General features: G+C 32.7%; 2 protein-coding genes across 2 annotated transcripts; one reads left to right on the plus strand and one right to left on the minus strand.

The window, feature by feature from the left end:
• Window positions 1-81: 81 nt before the first annotated feature.
• Window positions 82-6,432, plus strand: LOC119837780 (DNA mismatch repair protein Mlh1). The gene is made up of 11 exons (XM_038363533.1): window positions 82-307; window positions 1,127-1,190; window positions 1,270-1,469; window positions 1,787-2,057; window positions 2,389-2,545; window positions 3,386-3,469; window positions 3,890-4,032; window positions 4,593-5,239; window positions 5,510-5,655; window positions 5,780-5,905; window positions 6,063-6,432. Exons 1-11 carry the CDS (start codon window positions 195-197, stop codon window positions 6,362-6,364), a joined length of 2,253 nt encoding a protein of 750 aa, XP_038219461.1. The 5' UTR covers window positions 82-194; the 3' UTR covers window positions 6,365-6,432.
• A 350-nt stretch (window positions 6,433-6,782) lies between these two features.
• On the minus strand, window positions 6,783-15,048 carry LOC119837779 (DNA replication licensing factor Mcm6). The gene is made up of 14 exons (XM_038363532.1): window positions 14,808-15,048; window positions 14,236-14,659; window positions 13,859-14,050; window positions 12,657-12,829; window positions 12,271-12,394; window positions 11,867-12,005; window positions 11,206-11,363; window positions 10,564-10,716; window positions 9,765-10,070; window positions 8,563-8,753; window positions 7,929-8,041; window positions 7,562-7,690; window positions 7,282-7,427; window positions 6,783-6,937 (listed from the first exon to the last, which is right to left on the minus strand). Exons 1-14 carry the CDS (start codon window positions 14,897-14,899, stop codon window positions 6,821-6,823), a joined length of 2,457 nt encoding a protein of 818 aa, XP_038219460.1. The 5' UTR covers window positions 14,900-15,048; the 3' UTR covers window positions 6,783-6,820.
• Window positions 15,049-15,608: the final 560 nt, after the last annotated feature.

Consider the following 15,608-nt stretch of genomic DNA (forward strand, 5'->3'; position numbering starts at 1 on the left):
TGACGTAGGTTTGACGTTTAGACGAACAGTGCTGCCAACATAACAGCGAAGGGAATTCTTTAGTGAAACGCACTATAGCTACAAAAAAGTTTATTATTGTTTTCATAAATTTGGAGTTAAAAATTAAAGAAACGTCATCGTAAAAGTTAAGAATAAGATGCTTTAAAAGTTCAGTTCATAGTCTATAAGACAAAATGGCACAACCCGGAGTTATTAGAAAATTAGATGAAGAAGTGGTAAATCGTATAGCTGCTGGTGAAATTATACAAAGACCGGCAAATGCTCTAAAGGAATTGATAGAGAATTGGTAATTCTTATTAATTTTTTTTAACTGAAATAAAATAAAGTCATTCCATTTTATATGCCCGGCTCATCCTAGGTTGAATATTCTGTTTAACTTTAATTATTTTATTTTTAACAATTAAAAACCTTAATGTATCAAAAAGAACCACAAAAAATTAAGAATTGTCTATTTTAGGTATAGATAGATGAATATAATTTTAATAATAATGGGATTTTTTAAATTAAGCACTAATAATTTTTTAAAGGAGTGTCCATAAATCTTTATAACTTATATTTTGGCTTACTAAAGACTAAAAATAAAATTTGAAGAAGTATTCTTAATTTTTTTTTTTACTATCATCCTTACATTCTAATTAGAATTAACTAAGGAAATATGATTAGGTGGTCTGTAAAAATGTCAGCCTCAAGCATTTATTTATTCAACTAAAGCTCTAAATAATATAGAAGTTAAATCAAATTTAATGTAGAAATCAAGTTCTTAATTGAATAAATAAACATTTTGTGTCTCATGCCTAATGAAATAAATAAGACAAATCAGGGAAATAAATTGATTTTTATGAGGATAACAAATCACCGCTGCTTGAAAAGGCAAAGGAAATCATTGTGAGAAAACCGGCATGTCCAAGAATAAATAAATTTGAAGACACATGTCATCTACTAACCTACACTTGGCCAGTGTGGTGGACTATGGCCTGAACCCTCATAGGAGGCTTATGTCCTAGCATTGAGCAGTTAAAAATAGTTAAAATTTTGTTTCTAAATGTTAAATATATTTTGTTGTTTATAAAAAATAAAACTATCTCTACTCATTTACATGTTACAGTTTGGATGCAAAATCAACAAATATAATAATCACAGTCAAAGCTGGTGGGCTGAAATATTTACAGGTAAGCGTGCATAAATGCCTTACAGATATAAGAAACCTAATAAATTTTTTTTTCGGGAAACACATTTTTTTTCTCACAGATACAAGACAATGGTACTGGCATAAGGAGTGAAGACCTTAATATAGTATGTGAAAGGTTCACAACATCGAAATTGAGGGAATATGAAGATTTGCAAGCTATAAGCACTTATGGGTTCAGAGGTGAAGCCCTGGCCAGCATCAGTCATGTAGCTCACCTCAGTATACTGACTAAAACTGTAAATGATAAATGCGCTTATAAGTAAGTAATGGTTTTGTTGTCTTTTCACAAGAAAGAGTTCAATGTTCAATGTTGGCTTAAAATGAGAAAACTCCATCAGATATGTAACATTACTCATATACAAATAAAATAGAAAAGGTAATAGTCTACATAGCCATTGTAACTATTTTTAACAAAAATCCTTATAATTGCCAGAACTAGACCAAATTTAAATGAATAGAAAACCAATAATCATTATTGATTATATTAGAGTGGATTTATCAGGGTGAAAAATTGCACCTAATAGAAATGAGATGTAACCATTCTTAACCTCTATCTAACTTTTCGAATACTTTCAGAGCGTCTTATGAAAATGGCAAGCTCAAGGGGACAATTAAAGCCTGTGCGGGCAATAATGGTACTCAAATAACTGTAGAGGATCTATTTTATAACGTGTTAGCGAGAAAACGCGCATTGCGAAGCCCAAACGAAGAGTATACGCATATAATGGAAGTAGTGGGGGGCTACGCAATACATAACAGCAATGTTAGTTTCACATTGAAGAAGTTTGGAGAGAATACAGATATAAAGACTCCAAGTAAATCATCGGTTGTTGAAAATGTTCGGATTGTGAGTATTGTGAGATTGTGAGTAATAGAGTATTTTGTGAGTAGAGTAAGTCATAGAAATTTTTAATTGATTATTTTAATTTTAAATTATATTGTGCTTGTATCATTAGAATTAAGAAGATTAACATGTTCTTATTAGAAACTAGCGGTCCGCTCCGACTTCGCCCGTGATACATATATAGCCTATAGCCTTCCTTGATAAATGCTCTATCCAATATAGAAAGAATTTTTCAAATCGGACCAGTAAATCCTGAGATTGGCGTGTTCAAACAAACAAACTCTTCAGCTTTAAAACATTAATATAGATGAATACAATTATTTTTTTATTTTAGATACATGGAAATTCAATAGCAAGGGAATTATTAGAAATAGAGTTAAAGGATCCAACATTGAAGATGTCGCTACATGGTTTTGTTACGAATGTGAATTATTCGCACAAGAAAGGCTGTATGTTGCTGTTCATTAATCACAGGCTGGTTGATTGTGTTTGTGAGTATATAAAACTTAATCTTATATATATAAAATTCTCGTGTCACAGTTTTCGTTGCCATACTCCTCCGAAACGGCTTGACCGATTCCTCTGAAATTTGGTAAGCATATTGGGTAGGTCTGAGAATCGGCCAACATCTATTTTTTATCCCGATATTCCTACGGGATACGGGCTTACGCGGGTGAAACCGCGGGGCGCAGCTAGTAATTACATAAATTTTGTATTAGTTCACCCTCACAAGAGTTAAATTTACTTCCTTTTATAAAAGGCAAATGAAAGGGACTCCACTGCTGTTTAATCTACTTTTATATAAATATTTTGGAAGTCTAAAACTCTGAAAAGCAGTACCATCCAGGTAACAACATAAAGATAAAGTCCCACACAACTTTGCCAGCTATGAACAATAATGTTTTTTCACCGGACGTCCGAAAACGAAAGAGATTCTGAATTCAATTCTTTTTTTGTGTGTGCAACTTGTTAACTCCATGGGCTTTTAATTGATTGACATGGGTCTTTTTGTGTTTGAGGGAAAATTGTGTTTGTAGGAAATTGTCATTTGGTCCGATTCAAAATTTGGTCTGTACTGGTACCTCCCCCCGGGAATGTGGGGTGACTTTAAAAAAAAATAATTATTCAAAATTTTCAACAACAAAACACAAATTTTTGGATTCGGACCAGCTGTTATTGATATTAGCCATTATCCATCCATTCAATAAACAATCTTTTGTAGAATTTGCATAGATTATTAAATTTTACTGTTCTTTTTATTTAACAAGTAAAAAAAAAATCGTTTGTTAGTACTAGCGTATATATTATATCATAATAAATTATTGTTGCAGCAATAAGAAAAGCGATAGATGCTGTGTACTCTACATATTTGCCAAAGAATTCACATTCCTTTGTTTATCTCAGTATTGAATTAGGTGAGTGTAAATACTTTCTAAACATTGTGATATAATAAATCGATCGTTTGTCTTTATATGAAGTTTGTTTCTATTTCACACAAAAACTACTAAACCAATGTATTCCTCTGTTATAGTAATATGGTTATATTGTTCTAGATAAAAAAATGAGGTAAATAAAGTTATTTACTTTCTGATTCTTTAACGGTATTTGATAAAATTTAATCTAAAAGTACACCTTTATTATTCATAAGAAATATATGCCCATATTTTCAAAATAACAATCAACGATCATCCCCAAAATAACAAACATTGATTATCCTCAAGACTTATAAAATTAACAAACTTCTCCAAAACGAGTGGACCGGTTTATATGAAATTTGTGTGTAAAATGAAGAGTAAAGCAGAATGTTGGGTCATCTAGTTATACTATGAATTCAGATCCTAGAAATGTTGACGTGAACGTGCATCCAACGAAACACGAAGTGCAGTTTCTATATGAGGAGCAAATTATAGACAAAATCAAAGGTTGCATTGAGAACAAACTTCTCAGTTGTAGCTCTTCTAGGGTTATGTATACTCAGGTATGTTTGAATTCATATAAAAAATCAGTTATACCATTAATAACGCAAGAATGATCGAACAGAATTTAATAATTTTTTGGTTCTTCTATCTAATTTCTTTCTGTATGTCTGGTTGTCTGGAAAAAATCGCTATAAAGCGATAAGACCGCCATTAGTTTAGACTGTAATTTTATTAAGTTTTTGTAGTTTTTTTTATCTTCTAAGAGCAATAAAGAATAAATCAATTAATAAAAATATATAATAATATTACTGATAGTTTTTATGAGTTGGAATGTAAACTCTTAACTCAATGTAATGGAGTTTAAATTACAATGTAGAAGCTCAAGTATCTTGTATTTGATAAATAGTGAATTGAAATGTTTTCTCTTTTTTTCTGTAAAAACACTTCAAAATTTAATATCTACTATAAATAGAATATTAATATATCGAAATTTATATTTAAGCGGTGTAACATTGTTTTTTTTATTTTATTATAGAACACAAACCTTATTTCTCTTGTAGAAAAGTAAAGTAAGTTAGAAATAATACAAAAAGTAAAATTACATAATATATTTCTGCAGGCAAGGTTGCCTGGGGCGAGCGCAGTTGAAGAAATTGTCAAAAAAACAACAGACGGAGCAAAAGTGTATGCCAAGGATTTAGTTAGAGTTAATAGTGATGTGCAAAAAATCGATAAATTTTTCCAATATGCATCTAAAAGTGTAACTAATGATGGTATGGTAGAAAAAACCATTGAAAAACATGAAAAGATTGGAAATTCAGAAACAAAAGAATGTAATATAACTACAGGACAGATAGAGAATGTATGTGAAGTTGATGATGAAATTATACAAGGGAAAGATGCAAAATTACCAAAAATTACAATTCACGAAACAAGCGACGATGACATATTAGAAAATTCACTAATTTCCGAACCAGACACGAAAAATAGAGATGCGGATAAATGGAAAGGTCACATGAATGTAGATCAAGCAAATCTAAGTTACGTGGACCCAAAGGAATCCTTTAAAACTAGGACGTTTAAGTATGAAAGAGTGGAAACTAAGTTAACTAGTGTGAAAAAATTAAGAATGGCAGTAGAGGATGCGTGTAATAGTAACTTGAGGGAAATCTTGGCTAATTTAATATTTATAGCTTGTATCGATTGCTACAAATCCTTGATACAGCATTCGACGAAACTGTATTTGTGTGATACTACGAGATTGGCGTAAGTGATCAAACGCATATGTAATTGTATGAAAAATTTACAAATATATGTGTATGATATTTTCAAAGTATGAGCGAAATAGGTTTTTTTTTCATGTCGTTTGTATTATGATTTCTAAAAGCACTAAATACATACTAAATTTAAGATTTAACCAAAACTATTTAAATAAAATAAAAAAAAAACATTATATATATTTTTTTTTGTCTAGTCTTGCTTAAATCGTTGGTTAATTTTTTATGAATATCCAATAACATTTACTTATTTTTTCAGTGAAGAACTGTTCTATGAAACATTGCTGTACGATTTTCAAAACTTTGGATTTATAAAATTAACTAATCCGTTGCCGTTGGAAGAGCTGTTTTTGTTGGGGTTAAACTCTCAAGATCCTGAAGCCAATGCCGAAATGGGCGATATTGGTTGGTAGTATATTATAATCTAATTTAAGAGGTGATGCCCTGGGCGATTTATTATATCGCTTTACGAAGGGAATTTCCTTTCCAAGCCCAGTATGTTAATATGTTTTGTTTTAATTAATTATAGGCGATATGCGAGAAATGGCGAAGGAAATGACAAAATTATTGATAGCCAAGAGGGCGATGCTACAAGAGTATTTTTCCTTCGAGATAAACGATGATGGAGAATTGCTTGCGCTGCCATTACTTCTAGGTTCGATTTACATTTGTACTATGTCGTACTAATACCAAAGCTTTTTTTATTATTATTGTTGTGCAAATATTCTAGATTAATTAAAATCTATTTCAATTAATTTTATTTTATAATGTAAAAATTGATTCGGTAATCAATTTTATTTGTATTTTTTCAGATGGTCACACTCCATTTATGGGTGCCTTACCGACATACCTGGTCCGTCTGGTCACAGAAGTTAACTGGGAATCGGAGAAAGAATGTTTCGACACGTTTAGTCGACAAACAGCTATTTTTTATTCTCAACCAAATCCAAATGATTCCAATGAAGCTATGAAGTCGGAACAGTGGAAACAGGAACATATAATTTTTCCCGCCATAAGAAGATACTTTCTCCCGCCTACTAGTTTTGTTAATAATGGCGCTATTTTACAAATTGCGAGCTTGAATGATTTGTACAAGGTGTTTGAGAGGTGTTGATGATTTGAGTATATAGTTTAATTTCGTTGAATAAATTGTCGTTTATATAATATAAATACTTTCTTGTTTAATTTACTCTACTTATTTCCTACTAAGTGTAAAAATTAAAATATATTTTGATAAAATAAAAAGATATATGATGCAATAGATAGATTTAAACCTTATTTAATCAAATTAAAACTAAGGTATACCATATTATTAGGTAAACCATATTATTATGAGGACAAGTGAATGCATTTTGCATCTACATAAGCTTTTTGAAATTTGGAGTTTTGGTCAGATAGATTTTTTAATTTTATAATAATTCATTTATAGTACTGGCAGGTCGAAACGAGGATAGTAAACATATTTTTTTAAATAACGAGCATAAAAATACATTTAGTATCAATGTAATAAAGGTTATAAATGAAACGTAAAATTAAAAAAAACTTAATTTATCAAACACAAGGCGGAATGTTACGCATCCACAACATAATTGGGATGAACTACGAGCAGCGGATCGTCTTCTATGTCTTGATCCGACTTCTGCGTCGCTTTCAGACCAGTTGTTGACAGCGGGATTATTACTTGGTCCTGGAAATTTGCACATTTTTTAATGTTACAAATTTGTTCTAAATTTTATTTATAGTAAAAGAGATTGCTACTTCAATATTTATGACTCGAGTTACTAATAACATTATAGTTTTTAATATGTGAATATCTTTTTAAATAATTTTAGGAACTATTACAATGTTAAACTACTTTTTGTTATAGTCGAAGTCGAAGATATAATATGAAGCAATCGATAGACATTCCATTTAAAGTTTGTTTATAATTTATATTTACTTAATCTCAAAACAATAAATCTTTTCTTGTGATATTAACATGTTTTCTGAGTACTGTTAATGACTCTTAATATTTTACATAAATATACTCACATGGTACATAAGCCTATCGATGACCTTCTCAACTAGGGTCTTCCGTTCCAATAGATCGTCTTCAGTCTCGATCTGTCCCTGCGCGACCAGCTGTTCCAGATACCAGCTCACTAAAGCACTCTTGCGCATGCCCGCACTTTCTTCGCCTTAAAATAAAATTTTCTATATTATATACTTTCACGGAATAAAATGTAATTTTTCTCTGATATAACGTCAACAGTTACGAGTATTTTGGTACTGTTTTATACAAGTTATATTAATAAATTTTTGCTATATGCACCTCTAGTCTCGGCTTCTTCCTCTTCCTTCCTCATGAACACGACCAGCATGTTACTCAGAGATTTGTACTCCTCAAATGACAAGGTAAGCTTCTTCTTTGACCCAGTATCTGTACTTGTCTGTTCACTCGCTGAAATTATTAAGCATGGATGAATCATTTTATACAAAATTTTATGTTTTCAATTTGAATATTTTGATATATTGTAGCAATTAAAAAGATGAAAATTTATTGTTAATTTATAGAATATTGTTTATAATCAATATATAATTATGTTTGTTGCAGATAAAAAAAAAATATTAAATACGAATATTATTGCGTTTAAAACTGAAATTAAATGTTTCATATGACATTACTAAAATATACATACAAGTGCCATTTGGCGTGTCTTGATCAACGTCCATACTAGGCTCGTACTGCGGGTCTTCTTCCTCCAAGTGGATGTCGGGTTGTTCCACTCGGATGATCGATTTGTTGAGCAATCTAGAATGAAATATTTGCGTAAGAAAGTAAAATAATTAAGTTTAGAAGTGGTCTGAAATGTTATTATTTTCAAATTTATACTAATATTATAGTTTGTTTAATTGAACGCGCTAATCTCCGGAACTACTAGTCCGATTTGAAAAATTCTTGCAGTGTTAGGTAGCCCATTTATTGAGGAATGCTTTAGGCTATATAACATCAAGTACTTACTACGTGGATATAACTGCGGCACAGCTAGTTAATCATGTAATTGCGAACACGTTCGTGTAAATTAGAGCTGTGTGGACCATAACATGAACAACTGCCACACGTGCCGTTTGCGCAAAATATCGTCGCAAGCATGTAAGCATCGTGTGGCCGTTTACCTCCTGTAGTGTATTGATAAAAGTGTAGGTTGTCTCATGCGTTTACGTTACGCGGCAGACGTGTACCGGCAGTCGGGCGACAAGCTTCGGATATTGCGTGAGTGTTGGTGAATTTTGGTGAATGTTGGTGAGTGGTGATAAGCGGGTGATACGCACCTGTAGGCCTCGTGCACGTGTTGCGCGGTGACGTGGCCGCTGCAGTGCATCTTGGCCATGGCCTCGGCGAGCCGCACCATGGACTCGAGCTGGCGCACGGTGATGCGCCACGAGCCGCCGCCGCCGCCGCCGCCGCTGCCGTCGCGCGACCGCAGCACCGTGTAGTACTCCACCAGGATCTTGCCGGCCTCCTGCATACGCACGAGTAAAGTATTAAAGGGACTGCAAGAACTATAATATAAAGCTGAAGACGTTGCTTGTTTTTTTTGTTTGAACGCGCTAACTACTGGTCCATTTTGAAAAATTCTTTCAGTTTTAGATAGCCCATTTATTGAGGAAGGCTTTAGGCTATATATGTACTAGTCTAACATAAAACGCAAGATGATTGACTGATTTAAGAGAGCACAGCCCAAGGACCAATTGGGCTGAAATCAGGCATGCAGATAGCCACTATGATGTACGCACTCGCTAAGAAAGGATTTTTGATCAATTCTATTCCGAAATGGTTAAAATTGGTTGGTTGCATGGAAGAGATCACTCTAAAGTAATAAGGTCGCCCGCTGTGCTGGATTAGTGTTGAGTCATTCATCTTATGTGGTGTACGCCAGATCAATAAAATGTTAATCTATATATATAAAATTCTCGTGTCACAGTTTTCGTTGCCATACTCCTCCGAAACGGCTTGACCGATTCCTCTGAAATTTGGTAAGCATATTGGGTAGGTCTGAGAATCGGCTAACATCTATTTTTCACACCCCTAAATGATAAGGCAGAACAGCGTTTGCCGAGTGCAGCTAGTAAATAAATAAAATAGTTTTATCGGGAAAAATTATTTTGACCACGCGAGTGAAGCACGAGGCGATAGCTAGTAATAAATATAGTTTCAAAAAATCTAAAAAAGTTTCACACATGAAATAATTTTCATTGATTCATGATAAATGACTGAGTGAAGTTTTAATTAAATCTGTGCACTGAATATGGGTCAAAATAGAGTCTCAACGAGTCAGTTACATGCATACAGATGATGCTAATATAAGCGTTTTAATAATGCACACACATATTACCTGGCTTTCAGTACACAGAGCCACAAGCACACATACACATAGTCAGAAATAACAATACACGACTTACTAATGAACTATTGAATTACTACGTTGCTGGAAGAAAGTTTTGACAAAAAATCAGAATCTCTGAGTTTTTACCTCTGTGATAAGTGGCTTGAAACTCCTTGCGAACGCAATATATCTCAGCAGATCTTCCCTTGAATAAACACAGTCATATGTCTCTTCCTTATTACAATGTAAATCGACAATCTTTCTCGCAATCGCATAGTCCACCATTTCACTACTCTCATCAATGAGTATGAAGAACAAATCAAATCTAGACATGATAGGAGCACTAAGTGCTACATTCTGCTGGAGAGACTTGGCTCTGTCATATCGGCCTCCGATAGGGTTAGCTGCAGCTAATATTGATGTTCTGGCGTTCAGGGTGGCTCGGACTCCTGCCTGTAAGGTTATAAATTTTGTGTATGTGAAAATTGATTTATAAAAAGGGCAAATGACAATGCAGGTATACATTAATAGAATCATTTTCTTAACAATTTCAGGAGGTACATAAATTATCATATTTATTATTAGTTAGGAAATCCTATATTAGTGAAAAAGTGAAGTCTCGTGTCTCCTAGTGGGGGGTATGGTGCAGATGAAATACATCTGTTTTACTTATTGATTTTCTTTACAGACAAGAAGGTAATTGTCTGTGTTCTGCCAGACCGAGACATTTTTTTTGTGATTCCCCAACAGGAATCGGACTTCTCGCTCACGCATTAACCATGGACGCGGTTGGTTATTTTATAAGTGAAGAAGGTCTTTTATGTATTTATTAGGAATCTCTTAAGCATCTTTTATTGCTGAATTACTTAGTTCTTATCCTGTATCAAAAAATAAATAAATAAAGCATGTAAGTAATGCAGCAATGGTATTAGTTATAATTCCTTACCTTAGCCAAAGAAATGGTCTGTTGTTCCATAGCCTCATGAATAGCGACCTGGTCAGTGGGGTCCATCTTATCGAACTCGTCGATACAACAAACTCCGTTGTCAGCTAACATAAGCGCACCCGCTTCTATGACGAAGTCGAAAGATTCTTCATCCTAAGGAAGAAAATACCAATTAAATTGAAGAATGTCTAATTAAACTTGTGTTTGATATTGCATTTAAAAAATTATAGACTTTTAACGGATTTTTAACGCGATTTATTCATTATACTATTTAATCCGACGTTTCGAAAATTTAGCAGCGAGCATGGTCACGTCGTAAAAAGTGTTTGTTTTAGTATTTTCTTGTGTTTGGTTTCACGCGAGTATTATACATTTAGAAATTAAAAACTTTTCAACGGATTTTAAACGCGATTTATTCGATATACGAAGAATAAATCGCGTTTAAAATCCGTTGAAAAGTTTTTAATTTCTAAGTGTTTGTTTTGTTTAATACCTAAACTTTTTACTAAATTTGAATATTTTCCTTACATATACATTGTAATGAACATGGCCTAATAGTTATAGTAATAATATATAAGAATAACGTTCTTTAAAGTACAACAGATAACCTTTTTTTTTTTGAATTATTTTGACTATATGTACCTTCACTACAGCTGCAGTAAGACCAGCGGCTGATGAGGCCTTCCCACTCGTGTAAACTGCTCTTGGTGAGATCTCGCTCACTTGTTTCAATAACTGCGACTTTGCAGTACTTGGGTCGCCCACTATACAAACGTTGATGTCGCCTCGCAGGGTTGTACCTATGTTATGTTTGGTTATCACACTTCACACTAATATTATAAATGTGAAAATTTGTTTGTTTAGATGTTTGTGTGTCAATCACGCTGAAACTATTGAACGGATTTTGATGAAATTTGGTATACAGACAGGTTATGAGCTGACTTGGGTGATAGGGTATTTTTTATCCCGATTAAATGATCTCTTGGGATAGAACTGGAATCTTCATATCATAGCGAGCTTCTTGTTTAGAATAAATTTATCATAATTTTCATTATTATTAAGGCAGTTATTAAGGTAGCTATTTGGAAACTTATTGTATAAAGGATCCTTTATTTAGGGCACAAATGCACTTAATATAATATCAGACAAATAAAAGTTTGGGGGTTTTTTTTCTGAAGGGTTTGTAAATTATGTTAATCGACATTTTTATTTAAAAGTAATGTGTGGCATTTTTTATATGTTACAAAATAATCTGTAATGAATAAATCTTTTGGAAAAAAACAAAATTACATATTTCACTGACCTTCAATGGTAGTTTTGGCAACACCACCAAACAACATAAGTAGTACTCCCCTTTTCACTTCATTGTTGCCATGTATACTCGGAAATAAACTTGTGATGAGATTACTATATAGATTACGGTCTCTGGACATTTCATACACCTAAACAAAAATATTGAAAAATTAAAGAAACAATATTATTGATGGTAATATCTCATAGACATAAATTTCAATTTAACTTTTTTTATGGCAGAGCAAGCAAAGGAGCAGGTGGGCCACCTGATGTTAAGTACAACCACCACCACCCTTAAACACTTGCAACACTAGAGGTGTTACAAGTGCTTTGCCGGACTTTCAGTGATATATATATACGCTGTTTTCTTGAAGGCCCCAATGTCGTAATTCTCGTAAAAATATAAGTACAAACCTTATCCCACTCTTTATCCGTCATCTGTTTACGCATATCTTCGGTAGTCAGATCATCAGTGGCTAGGTCTCCAGTACCAAAACGTCGCGAAGTTGCTTGAACACTACATGCTAGGAACGCCGTCCTAAAATATATTTATATTGCTTAGAAACCTCAATACATAGAAAATTTGAAAGAGGTGTTATATCAAATAGTGGAGTTTTTTTTTATAACCAGAGCTGATTTTTTATTTCCCATTCTAATGTAGTTGGTTGATTGTTTTATAAGTTTAAGAAATAAATTGAACTACCTATTGTAAGTCTATACTATAGACTCTATAGTAATATTATAAGTCTACTATTTGATACAACATTTTAAAAGATTAACACAAGGTTTAAAACACTTACTTATAATGTAACTCTCTCACACCCAAAGCTTTCAATCCCTTAATACCTTCCATTTGTCCTTCATTGGCGAGTTTAGTTCTGGTTGTGAGCTCGGCTTTAGCACCTGGCATTGATAGCGATCCAACATCAGGCACAACTATAAGTGTGCCTGTAAAATCGTAACGGTCTCCAGCCTAGTAAACATATTGGGTAGACTAGAGGACGTAATTTATTATATAATAAAGAAAAACTATGTATCTAAATAGTTAAAAAGGCAAAAAAAATCAAGTTATTTTTAACTAGTGGTCCACCCCGGCTTCACCTGTGGTACATATATAGCCTATAGTCTTCCTTAGTAAATGAGCTATCTAACACTGAAAGAATTTTTCAAATTGGACAATCAGCTCCTGAGATTAATGCCTTCAAACAAACAAACAAACAAACAAACTCTTTGGCTTTATATTATTAAGATAAATATAATAAAATATCTCTAGAGTAGAGTTTAATACATTTATTATTAACCTTTCCTTGCATCCATGCCTAGTATTGTATCCTATATATTTAATTATATGCCTAAATTATATAATTAATGTCAAAGTAACTTTGTAAGTCCCTTCTTCACACGAACAGATTGCATTTTATTTTAATAAATTTTGTACAACAATAGTTTGTGACCCAGGAAATGACACTGTATTGTTAAATACTAACAATACAGTGCTACTTTACTAACTTTTGCCAATGGCTTCTGACAAGTTATTTGTGAGAAAAATTTGCCATTGTTTGTTGTGAAGAGCAAATGATCTAAAACTGTTAGTGTGGTGTATCCATAAGAGATATACATACCACCACAGTTTTCAGTACACCTTTTCAAGGTGTACAATATTTAGTATATTATTTTGATAAATCTCATAGAATTCAGCCTGCATTTGTAATGTAAGCGGAAAAAAATATCTTTTTGACTCCACATTAGAAACCTCAAAAATAACACTAATAAGTGATGTTATTATACATATAAACCTTCCTCTTGAATCACTCTAACTATTAAAAAAAGCCAACAAAATCTGTTGCATAATTTTAAAAAGCTGAAGCATACACCAACTGTGAAAGCAGTTTTGTTTTATACTATATAGTGATATTATTTAACTTAAAATTCTAATTCCATTATTATAATTATTTCTTCCTTTACTTAATTAACATAGCTTAAGAAGTTAAATCAAGTATACCTGTACAGATTCAACAGCCTCAGCTCTGAGAATAATTTCCAATGAGCGAGGTATACATCCCCTTGGTAATTCAGCCTGGGTCTCCTGTACCCTAATCTTTTGGAAGTCCACAAATACCGATTTATCAGCATCCAGCATGAAACGGCGACGGTTGGCACACACTGGGTTGCGACAAATTGTTGGAATGGTGTACTAAAATAAACATAAAGAAAAGTAGTTTAATTTGTTTGGGATTAAAGCATATTATTATTTGATAGAGTAGAAAAATACAATTACAGAAGTGGGAATGCTCAATTTTTTTCCACTTCAATGTAATGTAATGAATTGTCATATATCAGCATTTTATTTAATAACTTGTATATACTTATGTTTCTCACCTTAAACTGCTGTTCCACATTTTTAATAACAGTCTGACAATCCAAACATACAAAGGTACCCAATACTAGCTCAGGATGTACGGGGTGTGTCCGTACAATCTGCCCTGATATTCTGATGAGTGTTCCTATCTTAGCTGTTGTCAATTCTCTTACTTTATGTCTTGTCGGCACGTCAACAAAAGAAACATAACATTCTTTGCCTTGTAACTCTTTTTTCATACCACTTTCAGCTAAACTTAACACATAATTCAATATAGCTTGATTTAAAAACGGATATATCCTATAATATTCTTCAATTATTGTTGTGGCAAGATTTTGATTGTATTTCTCCACATCGTCGAAACTCACTTCCAATGTACTTAATTCGGGTTTAAGTAGCTCCTTAGCCTGTTTCTCATATTTTAATTCATTATCTTCTTTGAAACTGGAAATATAATGGTATAAGCCAGAGTAAACATGCGGATACGATAGTTATAAAAAAAAGTGTTAATTGATGATTGCATCTTTCCGAATAATTTTTTTGGTGCTGAAATATGAATAAAGTAATGAAAGTAAATAAAAAAAATACTTACTCCTCTAAAAAATCTTGAAAAAGTTTCTGACAACGAACTCCAACCTCGTCTTTAACTTGGCTTTGAGTAGCGTATGTATCAGCAACATCCATTTTAAATAGTACTGATTCTTGCCGTTGAAAACAGTGCACAAAATAACTTAAACACTTTGATCGAGTTTACTATCTGATTATAAAGAGAAAATTTAAATTAAATAAAAATAAACGCAGTTGCCGGCAACCGGTGTTTGTCCATCGTATGACAATTGTGAATTGACATTGACATAAACTAATTTTGGCGGGAAATATTACTTGTAGCGGGTCTACACGCTATAACTAGTATAGTATTATGTTATCTGCGCTATAACTTTACATAGTTTTGCTCGCTCAACAGTAAAAGCATGGCTTAGGTACTCAAAATGCAATGAATTGTTTTAAACGAAATCGAATGCTTGTTTATTTGAATGTAACACGTTAAACTATTAAATAGACTGTGTACAAAAAAAGGTGTGTATGCGATAGAAGTGAAACTTCAGTAAATCGACAAAACAATGAGATAAATATATATATAAAATAGTATGTATATTTCTGTCTCATTCTTTGCCGTCTTCATTCTACACATTTTCGTATTTGTGTCTCTTACCTGTCTATTCTAAAGAAGTTTCACTTAAAAAAAAGATGTATTGGTTAATTCAATCTATTGCTATAGACTTAGGGTTACAAAATCCTTATACGCGCAAATATCAAAAGCAGCGGGAGGTCTTTTCTATTTGAAATCTGTTATTTAGCCTTTAGTGTGGCCCCATTTAAATTTGGTGGAGTT

This window comes from Zerene cesonia, chromosome 29, assembly GCF_012273895.1.
Source record: "Zerene cesonia ecotype Mississippi chromosome 29, Zerene_cesonia_1.1, whole genome shotgun sequence".
NCBI classification, from domain to species: domain Eukaryota; kingdom Metazoa; phylum Arthropoda; class Insecta; order Lepidoptera; family Pieridae; genus Zerene; species Zerene cesonia.

Excerpts from the sequence above, each read along its gene's own strand:
- LOC119837780 (XM_038363533.1), top strand. The coding sequence starts at position 195 with ATGGCACAACCCGGAGTTATTAGAAAATTAGATGAAGAAGTGGTAAAT. Across the intron at positions 1,191-1,269 it reads GTGGGCTGAAATATTTACAG|ATACAAGACAATGGTACTGG; the intron begins GTAAGCGTGCAT and ends TTTTTCTCACAG. Across the intron at positions 2,546-3,385 it reads CAGGCTGGTTGATTGTGTTT|CAATAAGAAAAGCGATAGAT; the intron begins GTGAGTATATAA and ends TTATTGTTGCAG.
- LOC119837779 (XM_038363532.1), bottom strand. The coding sequence starts at position 14,899 with ATGGATGTTGCTGATACATACGCTACTCAAAGCCAAGTTAAAGACGAG. Across the intron at positions 10,717-11,205 it reads TTACTGCAGCTGTAGTGAAG|GATGAAGAATCTTTCGACTT; the intron begins GTACATATAGTC and ends TTTCTTCCTTAG. Across the intron at positions 8,042-8,562 it reads CACGTGCACGAGGCCTACAG|ATTGCTCAACAAATCGATCA; the intron begins GTGCGTATCACC and ends ATTTCATTCTAG.